The 23,101-nt window shown below is 49.1% G+C and overlaps 1 protein-coding gene across 2 annotated transcripts in view; it reads left to right on the top strand.

Annotated features, from left to right (window-relative positions):
* Window positions 1-5,275: 5,275 nt before the first annotated feature.
* The window catches only part of atrx (ATRX chromatin remodeler), a 32,978-nt gene continuing 15,152 nt past the window's right edge, over window positions 5,276-23,101 (top strand). The window contains exons 1-29 of one of the 2 annotated variants that reach the window (XM_079744626.1): window positions 5,276-5,445; window positions 6,781-6,837; window positions 6,976-7,013; window positions 7,161-7,279; window positions 7,360-7,440; window positions 7,522-7,631; window positions 7,773-7,840; window positions 8,307-10,423; window positions 10,508-10,571; window positions 10,686-10,852; window positions 11,159-11,347; window positions 11,452-11,569; window positions 11,664-11,766; window positions 11,913-12,101; window positions 12,264-12,405; window positions 13,010-13,119; window positions 13,362-13,508; window positions 13,887-14,064; window positions 14,529-14,666; window positions 15,062-15,237; window positions 16,023-16,140; window positions 16,753-16,883; window positions 17,116-17,207; window positions 17,647-17,786; window positions 18,396-18,546; window positions 18,750-18,850; window positions 20,097-20,205; window positions 20,541-20,718; window positions 21,269-21,460. In XM_079744626.1, coding sequence (XP_079600752.1) covers window positions 6,781-6,837; window positions 6,976-7,013; window positions 7,161-7,279; window positions 7,360-7,440; window positions 7,522-7,631; window positions 7,773-7,840; window positions 8,307-10,423; window positions 10,508-10,571; window positions 10,686-10,852; window positions 11,159-11,347; window positions 11,452-11,569; window positions 11,664-11,766; window positions 11,913-12,101; window positions 12,264-12,405; window positions 13,010-13,119; window positions 13,362-13,508; window positions 13,887-14,064; window positions 14,529-14,666; window positions 15,062-15,237; window positions 16,023-16,140; window positions 16,753-16,883; window positions 17,116-17,207; window positions 17,647-17,786; window positions 18,396-18,546; window positions 18,750-18,850; window positions 20,097-20,205; window positions 20,541-20,718; window positions 21,269-21,460 — 5,523 coding nt within the window. In that variant the 5' untranslated portion in view covers window positions 5,276-5,445. Of the gene's footprint in view, window positions 5,446-6,780; window positions 6,838-6,975; window positions 7,014-7,160; window positions 7,280-7,359; window positions 7,441-7,521; window positions 7,632-7,772; window positions 7,841-8,306; window positions 10,424-10,507; window positions 10,572-10,685; window positions 10,853-11,158; window positions 11,348-11,451; window positions 11,570-11,663; window positions 11,767-11,912; window positions 12,111-12,263; window positions 12,406-13,009; window positions 13,120-13,361; window positions 13,509-13,886; window positions 14,065-14,528; window positions 14,667-15,061; window positions 15,238-16,022; window positions 16,141-16,752; window positions 16,884-17,115; window positions 17,208-17,646; window positions 17,787-18,395; window positions 18,547-18,749; window positions 18,851-20,096; window positions 20,206-20,540; window positions 20,719-21,268; window positions 21,461-23,101 lie in introns of both variants that reach the window. The other variant, XM_079744625.1, reaches the window with a different exon arrangement.

Raw genomic sequence — 23,101 nt, 5'->3', positions numbered from 1 at the left:
TACGTTATCTATTATTGTTTTACAACCCATTTGTAGTGTTAATGGATTTATAGGACACGGGATGTGATGTCCCCCCCTAGTGGGTAGGCGGGGGAGGTTGTAAAGAGGCACTTGAATAAACTCGTGCTTCAAGAGTACACGCGGGAAGCCTCTCTCTCCACTTATTTCCGAGTTACAACTACCTAACTCTACATGGTGTCAGAAGACTTCAGTTACTCAATTCGGGTGAACATGAGATTTGGTTTGGCCAAACTAACTGGAGAGAACTCACGTCCGTTTTGGTCAGTTTTGAGTTTTTAAGTTTTCAGCATAGCTACCGGTTGCGGCGGTTGGGAAGCTAAGATGGAGCGATTCCAGATCCTCCCGCCACCCAAGTTCGACTTCACAAAGCCAGAAGAGTGGCCCAAGTGGATTCGGAGGTTTGAGAGGTTTCGGATTGCATCGGGTCTGGAGCTACAGTGGGATGAGAACCAGGTGAACACTTTAATCTATACTATGGGGGATGACGCGGAAGACATTGTCACTTCACTTCGTATGACGGGGAAAGAAGCAAGCGAGTACATCACTGTGAAGCAGAAGCTAGAGGGACATTTCGTGGTGAGGAGAAATGTTATTTTTGAGCGTGCCAAATTCAACCAGAGACAGCAGGAACAGGGGGAGACGGTGGACAGTTTTATCACTTCACTCCACTGCTTGTCAGAGCACTGCGGCTATGGGCAGCTGCATGACGAAATGATTCGGGACAGACTGGTTGTGGGCTTGCGCGATAAAAATCTGTCGGAGAAACTTCAGTTGGACCCGGAGCTGACGCTGGAGAGGGCGGTGACGCGCGCGCGTCAGAGCGACAGAGTGAAAAAGCAACAGGACCTGTTGAAGAGTAACTTCAAGGCAGAGACCACGGACGTGGACAGTGTTCAAACAAAAAACAAGTTTGACATAGGCAGAGGGAGACAGCAGAAAATGCAGGTTAGAACAAATGACAGAAGCAGTTATCACACACAGCCAGGTAACCAGACGCGTTGCATATGGTGTGGTAGAACGCCAGCACACAGCAAAAATCAGTGCCCAGCTAGAGATGTAGCATGTAACCAGTGCCAGAAAAAAGGTCACTATGCAAAGGTGTGAAGATCAGGGGTTCTCAACGAAGTAAACACAGCTGAGTCAGATGAGGAGGGAATCGCTTTCCTAGGCACAGTCAGCTCAGTGGGTGAACCCTGGCTGATCAACCTTAATGTGAATGAGCACACAGCAGTATTCAAGATAGATACGGGGGCTGATGTGACAGTGTTATCTGAAGATGATTTTAAGAAGGGGCAGTTTCCAGAGCTAGAGAGCGCAAAGAAAGTGCTGCTAGGTCCAGGTCAGACGCCCATCACGGTGAGGGGAAAATTCACGGCTACCATAGGGACGGACAGTAAAAACACTACACAGGAAGTGTATGTAGTCCCAGGTCTGAAATTTAACCTGCTGGGACGTCCAACTATTCAGGCACTTGGGCTAGTGGCTAGAGTAGACACAGTGGCACTGGATTCAGTCGAGAGAGTCAAGGAGCAGTTCCCCAAACTGTTCAAAGGGCTAGGCAAGATGGAGGGGGAATACAAGATAGAGCTTAAAACAGCCGCCAAACCATTCTCCATATCAACCCCACGTCGAATCCCGCTGCCTCTCATGTCAAAGGTGAAGATGGAACTCTCACGTATGGAAGCGATAGGGGTGATATCAAGGGTTGAACAACCCACAGACTGGTGCGCCGGAATGGTCACTGTACCGAAGCCAGGCAAGGATGAGGTGCGCATCTGCGTTGATCTGACGAAATTGAATGAGTCCGTCAAGAGAGAGAGACACATGCTCCTGTCAGTCGAACACACACTTGGACAGCTAGAGGGCGCCAAAGTATTTTCAAAAATCGACGCTAACTCAGGGTTTTGGCAAATTCCCCTTGCCAAGGAGTCCGCCCTCCTCACAACATTCCTCACTCCCTTCGGAGGTTTTGCTTTAATCGCCTCTGCTTTGGCATATCCTCTGCACCTGAACATTATCAGAAAAGAATGTCCCAGATACTGGAGGGACTTGACGGCGTCCTGTGCCAGATGGACGACGTGCTTGTGTACGGAGACACACAGGCCCAGCACGACACACAACTGTTGGCGGTGTTGGGGAGGCTGCAGGAGGCAGGCGTCACACTGAGAGGTGAGAAATGTGAATTCTCAAAAAGCCAACTTAAATTTCTCGGACAGATCATAGATGCAGTCGGCGTGAGAGCAGATCCTAACAAAGTGAGAGCAGTGACAGACATGGAGGAGCCGGACGATGTGAGCGGAGTGAGACGATTCCTCGGAATGGTGAATCACCTGGGGAAGTCCTTCCCCCTTCTAGCAGAGAAGACACAGCCACTCCGGGACCTGTTGAAGAAGCAAAACATGTTTCAGTGGGGGCATGATCAACAAAGAGCATTCAATAACATCAAAGAGGAGCTGAGCTCACCACCAGGGCTGGCGCTCTAGAACGCAAAGGTAGAGACAGTCGTCTCAGCTGACGCGTCATCGTTTGGCCTAGGAGCTGTGCTACTCCAGAGACAGGAGGAGGGCCACCTCAAGCCAGTCGCATATAGCTCAAGATCACTCACGGACACTGAGAAAAGGTACGCCCAGATTGAGAAAGAGGCCTTAGCGATCACATGGGCGTGCGAGCGTTTCTCAGACTTTCTGGTGGGCATCAGGTTCCATGTGGAAACAGACCACAAGCCTCTGGTTCCGTTACTGGGTTCAAAGAGCCTGGATGAGCTCCCCCCACGCATTCAAAGACTCAGAATGCGGCTGATGGCTTTCTGCTACTCCATCTCCCATGTGGCCGGCAAGAAGTTGGCCACGGCAGATGTGCTGTCAAGGGCGCCGTTGAGGGACAGGGGGCAGCCGGAGCAGGAGAAAGAAGTCAACCTGTATGTCAACATGGTCATGTCAACCCTCCCGGCTACGGAAAAGAGGCTACAAGAAATAAAGGAACACCAAGAACGTGATGACATACTGAGCCAAGTGAAAGCGTACTGTAATGAGGGCTGGCCAGACAAATCCACAATAGACAAAGCTTACCTACCATACACTCAAGTCCAGGAAGAACTATCAGTGGAGAACGGCTTACTACTAAAAGGAAGTAGGCTAGTTATTCCCAAGCCACTACAGACAGACATACTTCAGAAACTGCACGCAGGACACCAAGGCATAGTAAAGTGTTGTGAAAGAGCCAAACAATCTGTCTGGTGGTCGGGACTGTGTACACAGCTTCAGAAAGTGGTCGAGGGCTGTGACACATATGCAAAGGAAAGAGTCAACCCCAGAGAGCCACTGCTTCCTACAAAGTTTCCTGACAGACCATGGGCAAAGGTGGGTGCTGACTTGTTTCAGTGGAATGATAACCAGTACCTATTGGTGATAGATTATTTTTCCCCGTTCATTGAAGTAGCTAAACTGACATCAACAACCTCAGTAGCAGTAGTGGAACATTGCAAGTCCATCTTCGCCAGGCATGGCATACCGTCTGAAGTCAGGACAGACAATGGTCCCCAGTTTGCGTCTGAATACTTCACTAGGTTCGCTACACAGTGGGAATTCACACACACAACGTCCAGCCCCAGATACGCTCAGAGCAATGGAGAGGCGGAACGCGCTGTGCGTACAGTTAAAGACCTCCTCCAGAAGGAAAAAGACCCTTATTTAGCCCTCATGGCTTACAGAGCCACCCCACTCGCCAATGGATACAGTCCAGCACAGCTGTTAATGGGCCGGCAGCTCAGAACAACAGTTCCGGTCACTCTGTCCTCTCTGAACCCTGGCTGGACTGACATAACCAAACTCAAAAAGGAGGAGCAGAAGAAGCGACAGAGATTGAGTTGGAACTTTAACAAAAGACACAGAGCTCAACATCTCCCAAGTCTGACACCAGGCGACCATGTCTGGGTAAAGGATACGAAGGAGAAGGGGACAGTGATAAGACAGGCGGAAGCACCAAGGTCATACGTCATAGACACTCCCAGAGGGGTCCTGCGCCGCAATCGAAATCACCTCGTCACTACTCCAGTGGCGCCAGCACCGCAGACCATCCTACCAGAGCCGGAGCAACCCACTGGTCAGCCAGTGACTCCAGATCAAACAGGGCGGGGCCCAGTTCAGCCAGGCAGTCCTGAGCATCCCGCACGCTACCCTGCAAGAGAGAGACGAACCCCAGGGTACCTGAAGGACTTTGTGGTTAAATAGCAGGTACCCCGGGTAAGACTGGGTGGTTTCTACGGGGCAGAATAAATCCCCACACTCAGTAGGTGGTTTGGGCAGTCTACCCCACCTTCTTAGTTCAGTTTTGCCAATAAATGTTCATATGCTTATTGTTCATGAAACATAGTCTGTTTAATAACTTTTCAGGAATGTTCGAGACTGGGAACAGTTAACCTTTTCAATATAGTCTGTTACAGTACAGTGTTGTTAGTCAGATATCAGTACAACTGATCTTAGAAAGGGGGATGTAGTGTTAATGGATTTATAGGACACGGGATGTGATGTATCCCCCTATTGGTTAGGCGGGGGAGGTTGTAAAGAGGCACTTGAATAAAGTCGTGCTTCAAGAGTACACGCGGGAAGCCTATCTCTCCACTTATTTCCGAGTTACAACTACCTAACTCTACACCATTAATGCCGTAACTTGTGGTTTTGCGAATGACTGTTAGAATAATGTTAGCAACGTGGTTATGAGATCGGAGAAGTTAGTAGGTGTGGATCGAAATAAGTTTTTGAGCGTCGCCGTCGTGTCCCATGGCATGTTTTATTGGATGAACATGTAAAGGCAAAAAGGATCATAACTTCGAACATCTATTCGGTATTGGACCGGAGAACATGTAAACTTGGATTACCTGATGTTTTGTTTTTTGGATAAATAAACCCCGTGCAAGCTATCCTGCCTCCTCGTGAGTTCTATGGGTTTCTTGCAATAAGATTGGATATGACACACGCGTCAAAGCATCGAATAACAACAACCTACAAGCTATATGGCCTTTAAGGTTAGTCGGCCATATCAACGATCATTAAAAAAAAACATGTTATTTCCCTTAGACATTTGACCGAGGGAACCGGGAGCCTCGGAGGCGGGACTTATTCTTCAGAGGTCTATTATGATCAAGCCTCCAAGAACTTCAGCCATTCAGAAAGCACTTTTTTTTTTAACGCGGCCAACCAATGAAATGGCTCAAAGTATCTGCTCTAGATGCGCCATTTTACTGCGTCCACAGCCATCCGGCAAGATGGTCCCCGTGCTTTGTCTGCCCTGACCGGACTCGTTTGGTTATGTGATGTTTTTATCGGCGCAGTGACATCGAAAAAAAAGCTTAGCTGGAATTGGATTGACCGTGGCACCGACTGGTCGTGTGTCTGCCCATCACGAAACGCCCGCCTTGGAGAGGAGGTATGAACGCATTCGCGCTTTTTTAGTGGGACGACTTAATTTTGCATCAATCAGGTTGCTAAGTTTGCTACAGCTAACTTAGCCTCCAGTGATTGCCTGTGTGTGTTGGCCTAGCACTGATATGTGCGCAGCCGGCACATTAGATCCCTAGCACCCAACAACGATAATCGTCTATCTGCATACCACAGGTTTATTCCTTAAACGAAAACCCATGTGCCTATTTATTTTTTTAACCACCTTTCCACAAAGTAGAACACTTAATTGCTGACGCCTGAATAATCCGGAGGCTAACGTATAGCTATCGGCATAGGGCAGTCCAGCGCAGCTAGCCCAGATGTTGCTATTCCCGCGATTCCTGCGCTAGCTTGTGCCATGGCGTTGAGTCAGGGGGTGTGAGAAGGCCCCTTGTTTGCATTTTTTGGTGCATGCACATGCATGCGCCGTTAAGGCTGCATCGTTGCCCGGGAAACATGCAATGGCGGGTGGATAAGTTGTGTAGTGAGGAGGCTGCTGATGCTAGCTCCTTACGGTACTGATGATGAGGTTGATGATGATAATGTCGGCACTCTGTCAAAACATTGTGCTCACTGCATTGTTGCAATGACACAATGGGGCATGGTCATGCAGGTCTGAAATGCTTTAATGGTGGGGACTTGCTCGTTTGAAGCCGGCATGGGATGCCTGGTGACATAAGGGCCTTCGTTGGAGGTGGTGGGGGACGGGGGCAGGCGGGGGGGGGGGGGGGGGGGGACGGCACTTTGGTTTGTTTGTATGACTGAGCTGGTTGATCAACAATTCGCTAGCGGTCTCATCATCATCATGATGCGCACATTATGATGACGTGAAACGCCAATGTAAACAATGGCCAAGCCTTCGCACCATCAGGCTTCCACTCCGAAATATAATAATACCTTTTCAAGGATTTAAGTTTACAGACAATGCTAAGTAACATGTTACGAATGGAACGCTTACCTCTGCTTTTCGAACTGAACATTGCGTTTTCTTATTCGAGAGTATTTATTATTCAAATGATGTTGGACCTGTAGAATTACAAAAAGGATGAAACCCATGATTAATGGTGTTCTCATCTTGCTTCATAATATATGGTTTATTTGACACAGGAAAATAAATAATAGTAAACTATTGGGTTGTTAGTTTATTTTTATTTTTTTCACCTTCCCATTGGCTACGAATTTCCCTAAAACATAGCTGGCACGAATGATGCAGACCGAAATCAGGTGACTCTGTGGCTCAATCTGATTCATTAGAAATCCCTTCGTCCTCATTTAGTACGTTAAACAATAATAAGAATCGATTTTTTTCATTTCCATACAGATGAGTATGGCTTCTTGCGAATCGCCTTCAGATCAAGGGACAGAGATGGCAGAGGAGGTAAAGCTTTTTATTTATTATTTTGGGTTGTAAATTACATGCAATCTTTCAAAAACAAAAGTATATTTTTAGTAATTTGAATCCAATAGCCCATATGTTATGTTGTAAAATAGAATTCAATTTTATTCTCATCCTCAGCCTGGCAGCTCGACAGAAGCTGTGAAGCACACTATGAAGTAAAGTATTAATTTGCTAGTTTCAGTAGCACATCCTTTTGTTTTCCATTGGTTGTTACTCTTTCATTTGATCAAACACACGCATGTGAGCACAGTCATACTGCTGTAGCCTAACTACTGGCCACAAAAATATTCTTATGTTTGTAGATTGCCAGCCACCGAAGATCCTCCCACTAGAGCAAATCAATCGGACAGTTCAGAAGAGTCCGAAAATGACGTCGCTTCTGACAATCTTTCAGAGAGTAATGGAGGCAGCATTTCCAAAAGTGAGAGTGGTTCAGTTGCATCATATTGACAATGTTGTGTTCGCTAGTTTGATGCTAAATGTATCTAATGTTTCCTCTAGCGACCTTGGTGATGAGGCCAGTTGTGAATGAAAATAAAGGAGCGATGAAGCTCAGAGTGGATTTTAAACAGTGCAACACAGGTAAGGGTGTATACCTTTACCCTCGCCATACAATAAAGGCTGTGTATGTATTTTTATTCAACAAACCGTTCCTTATTACAGATGATGCCTTGCAGAAGAAGGTCAACTGCACAGCGTGCGGGCAGCAAGTTAATCAGTTCCAACGTAACTCTGTTCTTGAGCATCCTGTGCTCAAAGTGCTTATTTGCAAGGTAGTTTTGTCTCTTGTTTTCCAACCATGCAGTTCTAAGTGTTTTGGCATGTTCAGTTACCAAAAGTAGTCAGTGTTAGTAGTCAGTCATTCATGTAAATGCCTTAGCTGTATATTGATTTGAGGATGTCACTGTGTCTAGTCGTGTTACAAGTTTTACAGAAGTGATGACATCAGCAAAGACTCGGACGGAATGGATGAGCAGTGCAGGTACGATGTCTTATTTGAAAACGTGTAACCTCCATAATCCTTTAAAACATTTTTTCATGTTTTTGGGTTCAGGTGCTTTCAGTGACATAAGAATAAAGGCTTTCTTTTTGTTTAATATTTTCTCAAAATTGATTTTTGTTGACTGAATTGTTAGAATTATGTTATAAGTTTATGACTTTGTACACTTAATCAATACATTCATTCTGATAGTTCACCACTTTGACATTTTTATAAATATGACAATATTATATTGTATCCTTTTAGTTGAACAGGGAGAATAAAACTTGGACCATTTTCCAGTGAGCCCTGTATAATACTGGGGTATTATACAGGTAACCACAATGATTCAAATATAAAAGTCTGATGCAAGGTTCAAGACAATATAACATTTTGGAAAAAGACTACTACAAATTAAGTAAAAGCAAACCTCTAATTTAAGTAATCTAAACTCTTCTCTTTTTATTAGGTGGTGTGCTGAAGGGGGCAAACTGATTTGCTGCGACTTTTGCAACAACGCCTTTTGCAAGAAGTGCATTCTGCGCAACCTGGGACGGAAGGAGCTGTCCGTCATCACCAACGAGAACTCAAAGTGGCACTGCTACGTGTGCACCTCTGAGCCACTCTCGGACTTATCCTCCAAATGCCAGCGTATCATGGAGAAGTTAGAAACGGTGTGGAACAAGGAGCGTAGACCAGAGAAGAGTCAGGAGCGTGACGGCAAGCAGCACAGAGGGAAGGAGGCGAAAAGACACAAAGCCGTCAACGGAAAGGAGCACGGCGAGGACTCTGGGACCATGACCTTCTGCTACAAAAAGCTGCACGTTTCCAAAGAGCTCGTCAAAAAGGCCAAGAAGCTGGTGGAGACGACGGCGGGCCTCAACAACACGTTCATTCAGTTCATCCAGCAGGCGAGTGAGAAGCAAGGGGACAACTCCATCAGGTATAGACACTTGAACGCGTTCAAATCGGTGCTCAGCGATTTGAAAAAAGCCCATACTGCCCTGGAGGACGCGTTGGAGCCCGAGTTCAAGAACATGGAGTTGCAAAACGGCGACGAGGGGTTACACGTTCACAGGAAAAGCGCGGAGGATGCGGACACAGAACTCGTGGACGATATCGCTGTCGCGGCGGAGCCAGAAGAGGAAGAGGACGACAACGAGGAGGAGGAGGAGGATGGTGATGAGGACAGTGATCGATCCCCTGATGCTGAGCCAAAGGGAGTGGACACGGGAACCGCCAAGGCCAACGTCACAGCGAAGTCCGAGGACGATGACGAAGACGACGACGACGACGACGACGACATGCCGATGGATGAGATGTCCCTGGACCACGACATTGTCTCGGTTCCCCCGTCAGTTCCCGAGGAGCTCTTCCAGATGGTGGAGAGCCTCGCCGACTCCTCCATGCTCTCGCAGACAGACGACGCGGCCAACGACGGGGCCGGAGACGCAGGCGAAGACACGGCCGCCGTGTCCAAGGAGAAGGCAGCGAACTCCCAGCGACACCAGCCTAAGGTGAAGAACCTCATCGTCAAACTCACCCCCGTGCCGGTGGTGACAACGTGCAGCTCCAGATCCTCCAGGTCCTCCAGATCCAGGTCCAAGAGCAAGAGCAAGGACAAGGAGATTGAAACCCCAAAGAAGAGCAAGAAGAATAAGAAGGAAGGGAAGAAGAACGAGGCCGAGGATGAAGTAGAAAACGAGGAGGATGACGTGGAAAAAGAGGAGGATGAAGTGGAAAAAGAGGAAGAGCAGGCGGTAGAAGAGGATGGAGAAAAGGATGAAGAGGAGGAGGCAGAGGAGGAGAAGGACTCGGGTTCTGAGGTGAAACAGAGGAACGGAACTCCAACCGATTGCGTCCCCAGTAAGCGTCGCTCTAGCCGGACAAAGACCACACCACTCAGGAAGCAGGCGGAGATCAAGGCCAAGGAGGACTCCTCCGAGACAGAAGAGCAGAACCGGGACAAGGCCGACGAGGCCGGAAAGTCCAGCAGCATCAAGACCAAAAACGGAAAACGGACCAAGACCTCTTCGCCCGAGGACAAAGGGGAGGAGTCTGACTCGGACTCCGTGCCCGACATGCTGCTGCAGAAGGTGGCAGAGGAGCACAGTTCCGCTGAAGGGGAGGTCACGAAGAGTGCCAAGAAGTGCTTGTTTAAGGAGAAGGAGAAGCCGAGCAAGCGCAAGAGGAAGTCAGACACCTCCGACTCTGACCCTCAAGAGCAGGGCAAAAGTAAATCTTCGGTGGCATCCAAGAAGTCCTCCAAGAAGAAGAAACACAGCGGCTCTGAGGATTCTGAGCCGGAGAAGGCCACCAAGAGAAGGTCAAGCCGGACGAAGAAGAAGGAAGAAGTCAAGAAATCTCCCGACGCCAAGGCCGGGGATCGGAAAAGGTCCCACGAAAAGAAGCGAAAGGCGAGGAAGGCTAAAGGGGCGTCTAAGTCGTCCTCCAGCGACGAGGAGGAGGGGGACGAAAGGGCCGTCGACGGGGAGGACTCCGGAGAAGACAGCGACCAGCAGAGGATCAAGCCTCTCGTGGAGGAGAACGTGGCCACAGCAAGCGGCAACTTCCATCAGTCCTCAGGTGGGGGCGACAGCCATTAGAAAGTACTCGAATTGCATCGTGTGGCCTCCAATTGTGTGTTGACGCATGTTTTTGTATGTGCAGGGGATGAAGATGGCCATAAAGACGGCTCTCATCCTGGTGAAGACGATGACGACGCTGAAAACCGGTACGCATGAAAGCCAAACTTTGAGGTTAATCCTGGTTATCCTGTCTGAACCCGATCAGGGATGAATGTAACTAGGAATTGACTCAACCCGATTTTCTTCCTTCCCTTCTTTAGAATTGCAAAGAAAATGCTTCTGGCACAAATAAAGTCCAACTACTCGTCTGGTGACGACAGTTCCTCAGACGGTGAAGGGGGAGAGAACGAAGACAAGAAATCCAAGAAAGTAAAGAAAGAGAATAAAGACGATGACGAGGAGGAAGACGGAGATGAAGATCAGGAAGGTAGCAGAAATTTCTCAAAACGATGCACGGCTCCTCCTATTGATTATCCTAATGGTTATATTTCTCCTTTGGGGCAGTGGTACCCAGTGGCTGACCCTGGTACACTCTGTCTAACTCCTTATCGAAAAGCCTTTTATACACCACTATGTCGGTTCTGTTTGGCAATTACGTGGGCGGGTACTGTTTCACTGCCTTTTGTACTGTAAATCCCTGTGCTACCTCCCGTCTGTGAAACGTGCTGGAGAGATGACTTCACTTGGTTGCCTTTCTCGCTCACACAATATGCCGCTGCGTCCCTGTCTCCAGACAACGACGATGACGACTACGAGGAGGACTCCCAGCAAGGCTCCGCCTCGGACGGAGACGCAAAGAAGGGGCGGCGCCACGCCTTGCTGCGCCACAAACTGGCTCTGAGCGAAGGAGAGTCGGGGGACGAGAAGTCTGGTGGCAAGGGCAAGAAGAGCAAGGACCCCAAGAAACGATCATGGCGGAAAGGTTTGTTTTGATGTTGCGTGGATGTGATTCATCACCTGTGACCTAGATTTGGGTAACGCGTGTTACAAATGCAATCTTAATTCATTCGTGGTGGGTCTGTTCAGTCGGCAGTGACGACTCGGACTCAGAGTTTGAGAAGTCCGGATCCGCCAGCGACGATGAGTCTGTGATTAGCGAGGAGTTGAGCGGGTCAGAAGAGGACGGCAAACGCAGAAAGACCAGGTAGGCTCCCATGTCCAGTTCAACACTCCATAAAAAATCAAATCCAGTGACTGACCCCATCCATTGAGCTGGATCCTCTGTTATGTATCGACAGGTCGTCCAAAAAGAAAGACGTGGAGAAACGGAGCTCCAAGCAGAAACAGAAGAAGAAGAGGCGCAGAATCAAAGTTCAGGATTCCTCGTCCAGCAACGACAAGGTAGCTGCCTCTCTGTGTGACAAATTGCTTCTCAGATCTTTTCTCTTGCACTTTCTCGCGGGGTCGCACGTTGCCCTGCGTGTCTTGACCCCGGCCATCCAAGCTCAATAAAAGAAACGTGATGCATATTTCCGCTCTGCTCCCAGAGCGGTGAGGATGAAGACGGGGACGACGAAGACGGAGACGATAAGGACACGCCCAAGGGCCGCAAGAGGATCCGCAAGATCCTGAAGGACGACAAGCTGCGCACGGAGACCCGGGACGCTCTGAAAGAGGAGGAGGACCGGCGACAGCGCATCGCCGAGAGGGAGATGCTGAGGGAAAAAATGATAGAGGTATCAAAAGTAAAGTAAACCAGTCCTGCCCTGCAACAAATCACACAAACATGTCAAAAAAAGAAGTTGAATACAGTTTGCTCCTGGCCAAAACCAAAGGGACAGAGGAACAATCGGGGCAAAGGTATATGTGGAACTCACCCGCTACTACACTCCTTTCAGACGGCGGAGATAAAGGAGGCCAGTCAGATGGACTGTCCAATCACCCTGAAGATGGTGCTGGATGAGGATGAAGAGACCAAGGAACCCATGGTGCAGGTGCACAAGAAGCTGGTCACCAAGCTGAAACCGCATCAGGTCGAAGGTGAGACACCAGACATGTTAACAATCAGCCGTTAACCAACAATATAATTATTGCATTAGGACCCAGATTTTCTGTTTTTGCTGCCTTGGCACATGTGAAAAGAAGGGTCTGGTCTCCATCCATTTAATGTTTGAACATTGTTGCATTAAATGCAATAACTTTGAATCAGAGAGGTGGTCCGTGATGTAATCTTAAAGTGTTCAGTTATTACGGCTTTTGGTCAAATGCAGCCACACTTATCGCAAGTAACAACTTCAGCTCTTATCCTCGCAGCTGAGATTGTTTCTGGAGGGGTAATCCTCACAATCGCTATTACGTTGTGCCACTTTGAGAAACTGCAGGACCAACAGAACTGTGGATTTGTGGTCACTGGGAGCACTTTAAACCAATCAAAAGCTTGCTAGCCTGCTTTACAGGTCACACATTTTCGGCTATCTTTATAGCACATTTATTCTTATCGGCTAACCCTTAATGACCGTCTGTTCATCACAGAAAATAACACCTTCCCACTTCCCGGACTGTATCCAGGGTATCACTGACCCTCTATGAAGTAGACCGGCAAATGAGCCTTTTTGTCTGTGTCGCCCTTTACTTCTCCTCCCAGGTGTGCAGTTCATTTGGGACTGCTGCTGCGAGTCGATGAAGAAGACTGAGAAGTCATCCGGCTCTGGGTGCATCCTGGCCCACTGTATGGGCCTGGGGAAGACCCTGCAGGTACGAGACGGAGCTCTTGTCCATCCTTCCGTTAACGGTTCACGGCACCTTTTATAAACCTTTTGTCCTCTCGCCACTTGCGTTTCCGTCGTCCGTGATTTCTATGTTCAAGCAAACGTTTTTCTGGGCTTGTATCTAGGCAAATCTTCCCTTTTTTCGACAGCCATAGCAACCACCCCTTGTCACCGGACGACGAGTTGTTTTTGTGTTGTCTGAGTGCAGTTCTGCGTTTGGCCCTGCAGGTGGTGACGTTCCTCCACACAATGCTGCTCTGTGAGAAGCTCAACTTCTCCACGGCCCTGGTGGTCTGCCCGCTGAACACGGTCCTCAACTGGCTCAACGAGTTTGAAAAGTGGCAGCACGGGATGAAGGACGAGGAGAGCTTGGAGGTATTTACTGTTCTTGCGTGTGTACCGCTGGAGTGGCAGTAGCTCAGGAGGTATGGCGGGTTGGCTGGTAACCGCAAGGTTGCTAGTTCGTTCACCCCGCTCCTCCTAGCTAGAGTGCCGAGGTGTCCCTGAGCCAGATACCTCACCCTAACTGCCCACAATGAGCTGGCTGTCGCCTTGCATGGTTGACACCGCCGTCGGTGTGGAATGTGTGCTTGAATGGGTGAATGTCGGGCAAAATATTGTAAAGCGCTTTGGATAAAAGCGATTAATAAATTCAGTCCATTTTCCTCTGTGTTTCGCATCACACTTTTCAAAATTGGGTAACGTTTTTGTTGCCTTTTTTTTTTTCCATTAATGCATTGATCTGGACCCCAGGTGACGGAGCTGGCGACGGTGAAGAGGCCCCAGGAGCGCGCCTACGCCCTGCAGCGGTGGCAGGAGGACGGGGGCATCATGATCATAGGCTACGAGATGTACAGGAACCTCACCCAGGGACGGAACATCAAGAGCAAGAAGCTGAAGGAGACCTTCCAGAAGACTCTTGTGGATCCTGGTATGTTTTTGTGTGTGTTGGTTGTGTTATTGTTTGTCCTTCATCGGGTGTGTGTGTCACACAAATCAGACTTCAGCTGAATTATCTACAGTGTAATTGCAGAAAATCTCAATCTAGGCGACTGGGGTGTTTCACGTTCTAGCGCTTTATAGGTGTTTTGACCAATCACATCGTAGCTCGAGGCTGGGATCTGTAAGCACGTCATTCGCTTACATGGAACATAAACTCGACCAGAACGTCACCTTGTTCCCAGGCATTCTGAAAACTTTCTCTGGTGGGAAGACGCGGCAAAACACCCTGTCTTACCCAACGTTCAGGAAAAGTGTCGGTGTGACGGTGTCAAAACAACACTGTGTAAACGGCCCACTGTAGAAATACATTTTTTTGGACTCCCCTTCTCAAACCTAGATGCTCTTCAGTATGACTTTATGTGTGTGTCGTCCCCCCCCCCCCCCCCCCCCCAGGTCCGGACTTTGTGATCTGTGACGAGGGCCATATCCTCAAGAACGAGGCGTCTGCCGTATCCAGGGCCATGAACTCCATCAAGACCCGGCGGAGGGTCATCTTGACCGGAACTCCACTGCAGAACAACCTCATAGAGTGTGAGTCTCTAATGTGAACGACTTCAGCCTCCCACCCCACCAGATACACATGCCACAGAGAAATGGATAACGGTGGGAATAGCAAGGCACATGTATTTTTAGAATACCCTAAAGAAAATACAAAGGCCCTTCGGAGTGCATTTCGAATTGAAGGACAATCAGAAAAAGAGGGTTTTTTTTTTTAACCGTAAGGTAATGGGCAAAAGGACTGCACAGAGTTGCATTCCAAGCTATTTTAAAGTTTCAAGCCCTCTATAGTGTTGAGGCAGACCTCATACATTCCGGGGTTGTTGTTGGCACGTTCCCCCAGATATGCGGTGCATAAAACCTGGCTCAGCGTGTTTTCGTTACGCCGGTGCTCATCGTACCTCCGCCCTCTTCTTCCCCCCCACCAGACCACTGCATGGTGAACTTCATCAAGGAGAACCTGCTGGGCTCCGTGAAGGAGTTCAGGAACCGATTCATCAACCCCATCCAGAACGGCCAGTGTGCCGACTCCACTGAGCAGGACGTGCGCGTCATGAAGAAGAGGGCCCACATCCTCTACGAGATGCTGGCCGGCTGCGTTCAGGTCAGCCGCCGCTCCCCGGAGGAACTAGGAGCAAGCCAGTGGAACTCGGAAAAATTCTGGCAAAATGATCACGGGGTCACGGTTGTACAGGAAGAAATAGTGTGGGGGTGTGTGACTCCCAGCCGGAAGACACTGGGTTTGATTTCCCGTAAACCTACCGGCTCCCATTAAAACATTCATCAGAATTCACCATAATCTGTTATTCACTTTGGATCGAATGACTGCTACAGGAATAGGGAATAACGTGAAATGACTGGTTGGCAAAACGCATCGAGGTGTTCTGTTGATGTGAAATGATATGGTGTTAGCCAGCTGGCAAGCATAGCCGGTCGAAATGGGAGTTAACCACCATTCAGTATAGCTCAATAGATCCCCTGTGATTTAGAGGAATTTAAGGCAATGGCTTAAAGGGATGGCGGCAGTGCTTGGGTGACCGCCCACCTGGGTTATCGAAATGAAAGACCACGGATGTCCGCGTTCGAGGGATCCTGGATTCGTTCTCATTGCTTTATTGCCATTTTTCCGCCAACATGTATTCTTTGGCCTCGGATGTCATCTCAGTCGATTGAACGACACCTCTTTGATGGTCTGGAACATTCGCCAAGCCTTTAGAGATGGACTATTTGGCTGGCTGTAATTTGGTGTCGCGACTGTCTGTGCCTTGCATAATGGGTAGAAAACAAGTAGAAAGAAAAATCTTGTTTTCTTGTGGCCTTCAATTTCAGCGATTGGATCTCAGAAATGGTGACGTTGTTTTGTTTCTTGTTCCCATTCCCACTGCGCAGAGAAAGGACTACACGGCACTGACCAAATTCCTACCTCCAAAGCATGAGTATGTGCTCGCTGTGAGGGTGACGCCCATTCAGTGTAAACTTTATAGGTACTACCTGGAGAACTTTACAGGTGAGCTATGTGTGTGGTTGCGTGTGTGAGAATGCCATGGGAGTGTTAAAACCCAGATTCCCATCTCTAATGAAGGGCTCAGTTTGGGCAGGACGTATGGCTAGTATTACCACTGCAGGAAATCTAGTTATGTGGATGGACAATGCAAAAAAAGAAAGCATGTGAACAAGTGTTGTGTGCAGTAATGAATTAAGCTGGATTTACCGGAGTCCACACTACTGATGTGGTGACTGAGAATCGATATAACCCAGGGTTAGGCCAATAGCCATTCTGGGTTGGGAGGGGGTCGAGGCAGGGAAGGCCAGGCTACTTATGTATAATGTGCACTACCTTGATGTTAAAGCTCGTCTGACGCCAGCTTTAACAGCCACAATTGTTTTATATTTTTTCACAATTTATCACATATCACACAGATACTCCGAAACACAGCCACACAACATCTCACGAAACAGCAGGGACAATACAACTAAATGTGTCCACAGGACAGAAAAGACAAGAGAAGAAAGAGAATAGCCACATTGTGGTCATTGTATTTGGTTGTAAGGCAGCTACGTACACGCACACACAAAGACACATGTCTGGTCTTCTTAACACGCTCCTCCCCGTGTGCAGGTGTGGGCAACGCCAACGAGGGGGGCAAGGGGCGCGCCGGAACCAAACTCTTCCAGGACTTCCAGATGCTGAGCAGGATCTGGACCCATCCCTGGTGCCTTCAGCTCGACTACATCAGCAAAGAGAACAAGGTGAGGGCCGAGGGGGGGGGGGGGGCACCGTCCCTGAACCAGGGGGACGTACTCAGACAAGAAAAGGAACTAGGGCCTGATGATTATTGGGATCGACTGATTGAAAAAAAAGTTGACACAGGGTCAAATGTGGCTACAGAATGCAGGTGCACTACAGCACGTCACATGAAGTGTGTATGGAGAGTGTATCTTCTATGTCCAATGCGGTGCCTAACTCTGCTCTCTGGCGCAGGGATACTTTGACGAGGACAGCATGGAGGAGTTCATCGCCTCGGAGACCGAGGAGTCCTCCATGAGCATGAGCTCGGAAGACGACAAGAAAAAGTAAAAGCAGATGTAGTTTGCATCCTATTTGCATCTTGTGTATTCTTTTCAAATCGTAGGACGAGTCGCCTACCCCAGAGCCATAACATAGACTGTTAAATATACGGACGTAGCAACCGTGACCTATCCTAACGTTACCTCACAACCTTTATTCCAATAAAAAAAGTTGCCTGAAAACAGCAGCAGCCTTGCACTAGTCTTCGGCTAAAATTCCTTAATATTCAATCCTTGACAACTTTGGAATGCAATAAAACGGTAAATTCTCAAAATAAATCCCATGGCTATGGGCAAGCCACTGAGATCCTAAAATTACCACTTCTACACTGTTTATAAAGATGATCGGTCTTTTTGCCTCCAACCACAGAGAACCATATCTAGAAACAAAGCATCGGCCATTTCCACCTTTCTTTTAACACAAACTCTCTGCTCTCATCGTCAGGAAGAAGAAGGGCAAGGGGAAGAAGAAGAAGGGCTCGGACGACTCGGACAGCGAAGACCTGGAAGTGATTAAGGAGTGGAACACCAGCTCCCGGGGAGGGGACCCGGCGGGGCGGAACCGAGCGGAGCCCGTGGAGGAAGGTGAGCCCGGGGGGGGGTGACCTACAGTGGTGACTGATGGTGGTCGGAGCCACCTCGCCCTGACGACCACGCAGGCGGGTCAGAGGCTAGGACTCGTGAAGGAGAGCCGGGCCGAGCGGCGCCCCTTCTGACAAACGAGTCGCCGTTGCCAGTGCAACTGCGTTGCGTTCGGTTCAACTTTAGTAGGCAAATATGCCTTGTGTACATTTCTGATAGCTGGGAGTAACTTGGAACGACGGTTAGCAAACTTTTTGTTACGGTGAGAGTGCGAGATGCACCAGGCAATGGTTGTCCACGATGTTCTAGGGCTGCTCGATTTATGGTAAAAAAATCATAATCATAATAATTATTTTGGTCAATATTGGAATCATGATTATTCCAACTATTATTTTAAGTTTGAAAACATGCTGAATTGATTCAGCATTTCTCAAAAAGAAAACTCTTTGTAAGTAAGAACTTTGAAATTTCCCCTTTAAAAAAATATGCGTTTCAAATCGATATTCGTTGGGAGATCGTTTGAACCAAAATTCTTAAATCGGGATCAAAATGAGATGAATTGCACAGCCCTATGATGTTCTGACGCTCCGACCTGACCCCCCCCCCCCACAGCCCGGCCCTCCGCATCGGGCCCAGGGAGCCCGTCTCCCGACTGGCACAAGGAGTTCGTCACCGAGGCAGACGCCGAGATCCTGGAACACTCCGGGAAGATCTCTCTCCTCTTTGAGATCCTGCGCATGGCGGAAGAGGTGGACGATAAAGTGTAAGCGGTGTTCCACAACTATCATTTATAAAGTCATGAATGGGGAATGAGTCCGTGCACATCTAGTTTTGAGGCGGTTTGTATTTTCCACCTTTAACGTTGCTGGCTGGTTGTCTGGGCTCTTCACAGACTCGGCCTGGCGTATGCTGACTCTTATCTCTTACCCCCACTCTCTTCCCCTCCTCGCCCTTCTCCATCCCCAGGCTGGTGTTCAGCCAGTCTCTGATCTCCCTGAACCTGATCGAGGACTTCCTAGAGCAGGCCGGCCGCGCCCGGGAGGAGGGCAAAGTCTCTCCATACAAAGGTAGGCCTGCTTGGGAAGCCAGGGCGACCCCAGCTCTCAATCTCCTCTCTCACCACGCGCCTCCCATATTGACTGCGCCCTTGAAGAGCGCAGAACCCGATGCCCCCGCGAGACCGTCCTCGTGTTCACGTCCGGCCTTGGTGGGATAGCAGTGGATTTCCAAATATGGACGTCTGCCTTGGTTCAATAAAAATACTCCAAACCATGACGCCCATGCTCTCCTCCTCTCATGCGGATCCGGGTTGGAAGTAAAGCAAAAAGCATTGTAATCGGGAAAAGCCTTCGCGCGCAAACAGTTATTCCGTCTATTTTGGATCAGTTGCCGTACTACCCTGTCCACGGGGGGGCGCCGTTGTTGTTGTTGTTTCGTCTGGGAGACGGTGCTCCCTAGTCGCCATGAAGCGAGCTCTCCCCGGGTTCCCCGATGCTCGGGGTTTCCTCGCGCTCCACTCTTAACAGTGGTGCGAACAGCGCTCCACGTTAGTTTTCACGACGTGTTAAAATCACCACGGCCCGTGTTGACTGTTGATTCATTGGAGCCCCGAGCGGGCGGTGTGGTCGTCTGTCCTCAGGCCCATAGTTGTGGTCTCACACCGCCGTCTTTGAACTTGGCTCAACCATGTGTGAGGTATCAAGAATTCTAACATTATTTCTCGCGGCGAAGGCTCGAGCACTTGCATATGCACAGGGCTGGGCTTTTCACACTCGGCGGGACGGTCCCGCACGCGACGTGCACTCTCGCGTACACGCCGCACTTAGTAACACAACCCAACGCACGTACGTAGCCCCTGGTGTAAGGTCATGTTTCTAATTAAGCCGTAGCAGCTGTTTTTGCTTTAATTTAAAAAAATGATTAGACCTTGACTCTTTTTGGGGGAACTTTTTTATACCCCCCTCCCCCCCACCAAAAAAATGTTTGCTTAAGGGTTGGCAATTTGTAATGAAAAGATCAGAGTGCTGTAATTGGAAACATACCGAATTGTTGGTTGTGAAGGCTAGCGGGGGGGGGAACAAAGCAGCCATCTTAAACGCCAAATGTGGCCGATTGCTCTCACACAACCACTTATGAGTTCGTACTCATTCCAAGGAAATTTTAAATGAGAGGGGAAAAGAAAAGCTATTCAGATGAGTAGCGTAAGATGAAGAGTATGTTGGGTTGACCGATACACCCCTTTTATTTATTTTTTATCTCAATCGATCACATGTGTCTGAAAGCTGTGGTGTCATCTCCCCATGTTCCCTGCAGGTGAGGGCAAGTGGTTCAGGAACATCGACTACTACCGCCTGGACGGGTCCACCAACGCACTCACCAGGAAGAAGTGGGCGGAGGACTTCAACGACCCCGCCAACATAAGGTACACTCCCACCCGCATCGCAAGCGGAATGAAGCACCGTGAACCACACGGCCCATCATATGTATGACACCGAGCCTCAATCTGCAATCTAAGAGGTGTTAGGTGCCACCTTTACAGTTACGTTATTTCCGTTTACTATTGCTGGCAAATGACATGCTTACAGATCAACGCCTCCAGCAACATGATTGGTCCAAAACATGTGAAGCGAATGAAAGAGAAACACCCTGTCAGATTTGGGCTTGTCTGCCGTCATACTTTCGATGTTTTGCTTTGTGAGACCAGTGTGATCCTTACTCTCTTCTCCTCCTCCTCCTCCCTCCCCTCCGGTCCCACAGAGGTCGTCTGTTTCTCATCTCCACACGAGCCGGCTCCCTGGGCATCAACCTGGTCGCCGCCAACAGGGTCATCATCTTCGACGCGTCCTGGAACCCCTCCTACGACATCCAGAGTATCTTCAGAGTGTACCGCTTTGGCCAGACCAAGACGGTCTTCGTCTACCGCTTTTTGGCCCAGGTTAGACAGACGTTTTTTTTTTTTTCATTTAAACTTTTATTTAACCAGATGAGAGGTTAAAAAAAAAAAAATCTTTCTCAAGAGTGACCTGTCCCCAAGAGGGCATCACAAAGCAGGGCTCACTTGCATATAACATAGGGCTACAGAGGGACCACACGGAAATTGGACAATAGCCACTCCTACACAAGCTGACAGGAACCTCTGTTTTAATCCCTTCATGACAACAATTTGCAGTTTGAAACACAGAAGCCACCTACATTTAGGCTAGCTGCTTCCAGACACACATTCACACACCGACGGCATAGTCAACCATGCAAGGCGACAGCCAGCTCGTCGGGGGCAGTTAGGGTTGGGCGTCTTGCTCAGGGACACCTCTACACTCAACTAGGAGGAGCCGGGTTTTGAACCAGAAACCTTCCGGTTACAAGTCAACCCTGCTCTACCTTTTTGAGCTAAACCAACCCCCTCTGTCCAGTCAATCCCGTGACGACAACCTGCAATACCCAGGTTACTCAAACCGCACATTTGGTTTCTCCCCCGTCCCCCTCAGGGCACCATGGAGGAGAAGATATACGAGCGACAGGTGACCAAGCAGTCGCTGTCCTACCGCGTGGTCGACCAGCAGCAGATCGAGAGGCACTTCACCATGAATGAGCTGGCAGAGCTCTACAACTTTGAACCGGACGTGCTAGACGACCCCACGGGGAAGAAGAGCAAAAGGGCCACGCCCGTACTGCCCAAGGTCAGTTATGTGGATGAGTGCGTGTGTGTGTGTGTGTGTGTGTGTGTGTGTGTGCGCGCGCACGGGAAATCCGTCCATGGGGAAAGCTGCCTTTGCCTGGCTATAAACCACACCTGCGTGCCAGACCACACTTTCTTGAAATATTTAGTATCTTTGTTTGTTTTGTTATATTTAATTGTTTTACCGATACATGCTGTTCTTAAGACCTTTTAAAAATAGGCAAAGGAACAGACTAAATATGCAATACGTAATTCCCTAACACCCACTTCTCCATTCCTGGCATCTGAATGCCATCGCAAATGCCAGCTTTCCAACATGGCATGGGGGCTGCCTTTTAACTTTGAACAGCGGTGGTGTTGAACCATGTCATTAAGCAATATCACCAGTCCAGCTCAGATCCGGCTCCTAGGCATTTTTTCTGGCACTTCCCACGAGTCATTGTCTTTTGATTTCGCCGTTCGCCGCGCCGACACTGCCAATTCTCTCTCCCGCCTAAGTGCAGGTGCGCTGTCACACTGTCACCTTCTCACCCCGACACCTCCCTCTTTTATACGAACACATGGTTCTAAGATGAGCCATCCAAGTGCAAACAGCTGCAATTTATTCGTCAATCTTCTCGTTGTTTTCCTTTTGTGTCCTCTTTCATTATTTTTTCTGGAGGGTAGAAAAGGGAATTCCATGTCTGCTTCTCATGTACCTGTAGCACTAAACACTTCATCCTTTTAGTTCAACGGTTGGTTCTACTTTCAGTGCTGTTTTCGATTTTTGCAGAGGTCTGTAAACAGAATAGATTAATGGTTCCTCGGTCTACTCAGATTTTTATCGTCCCGCTGTTTAGTGTGTTTTTGTTTTTGCCTAACGGTTAACCGAGGCCTCTTGAGCACCTTAATGGAGGAGGGAAAAATGTGTTTCTCATCCACATCCTTCAAAGGTCTTGACCTTAGCACGCCCCCCCCCCCCCCCCCCACTCCTTCACGGAATCTCAGCAGGACGCCTTCCTCGACACAGAGGCCATCTCTGGTCCTCTCATCCTCTGGCCTCTTCCCATCCATTTTGGCCTCTCTCCGCCAAACTCTGTGACCACTAGCCGTCGCCGTCGCAGCGGCAGGTGGCGGGCTTCCAGCTGGGAACGGCTCACCGCTTGGAAGATCGGCCCACGGAAAGATGTGTTCATTGTAGCCGCGGCTCGCCGTGCGTGATCTTTTTTTCTTCTTTTTTTTTTTTCACGAGCCCCGCGACATTTACGCGACACCGTATTAAAAGCGGACGGACGGAGAGGCTGACGAGCCCCGTTTAACAAGCCGACCCGTTTTGGGCGCCGGCTTCAATGCGATGTGGCAGCGGGGGCGTGCGCTCGCATGGAAGGAATTCCGACCCTGGCTGGAATAATGGGAAGATGGTTCTGACACCCTGCAGCACCTTCGGCCAAATATGGCGCGCGCGCACACACAGATACACACAGACACAGGCGCACACACACGGCAAGGGACAGAGGAGACCTCTGGCCCAGGGGCGCTCGAGACAGACGGCCTATTGATTTCTTTCTTCTATACAAGTACATTTTCAGATGCCCCAGACATCTATTTCCAGCATCTATGGCCGCTACCCAAGTCCCAACGCGGGTCAACCCTTCCATCCCCC

Source organism: Pollachius pollachius (genome assembly GCF_949987615.1).
Source record: "Pollachius pollachius genome assembly, chromosome: 10".
In the NCBI taxonomy this organism is placed as follows: Eukaryota; Metazoa; Chordata; class Actinopteri; order Gadiformes; family Gadidae; genus Pollachius; species Pollachius pollachius.
Note: the sequence above shows the minus strand (reverse complement) of the source record. Positions and strands in the feature narration are given on the sequence as shown.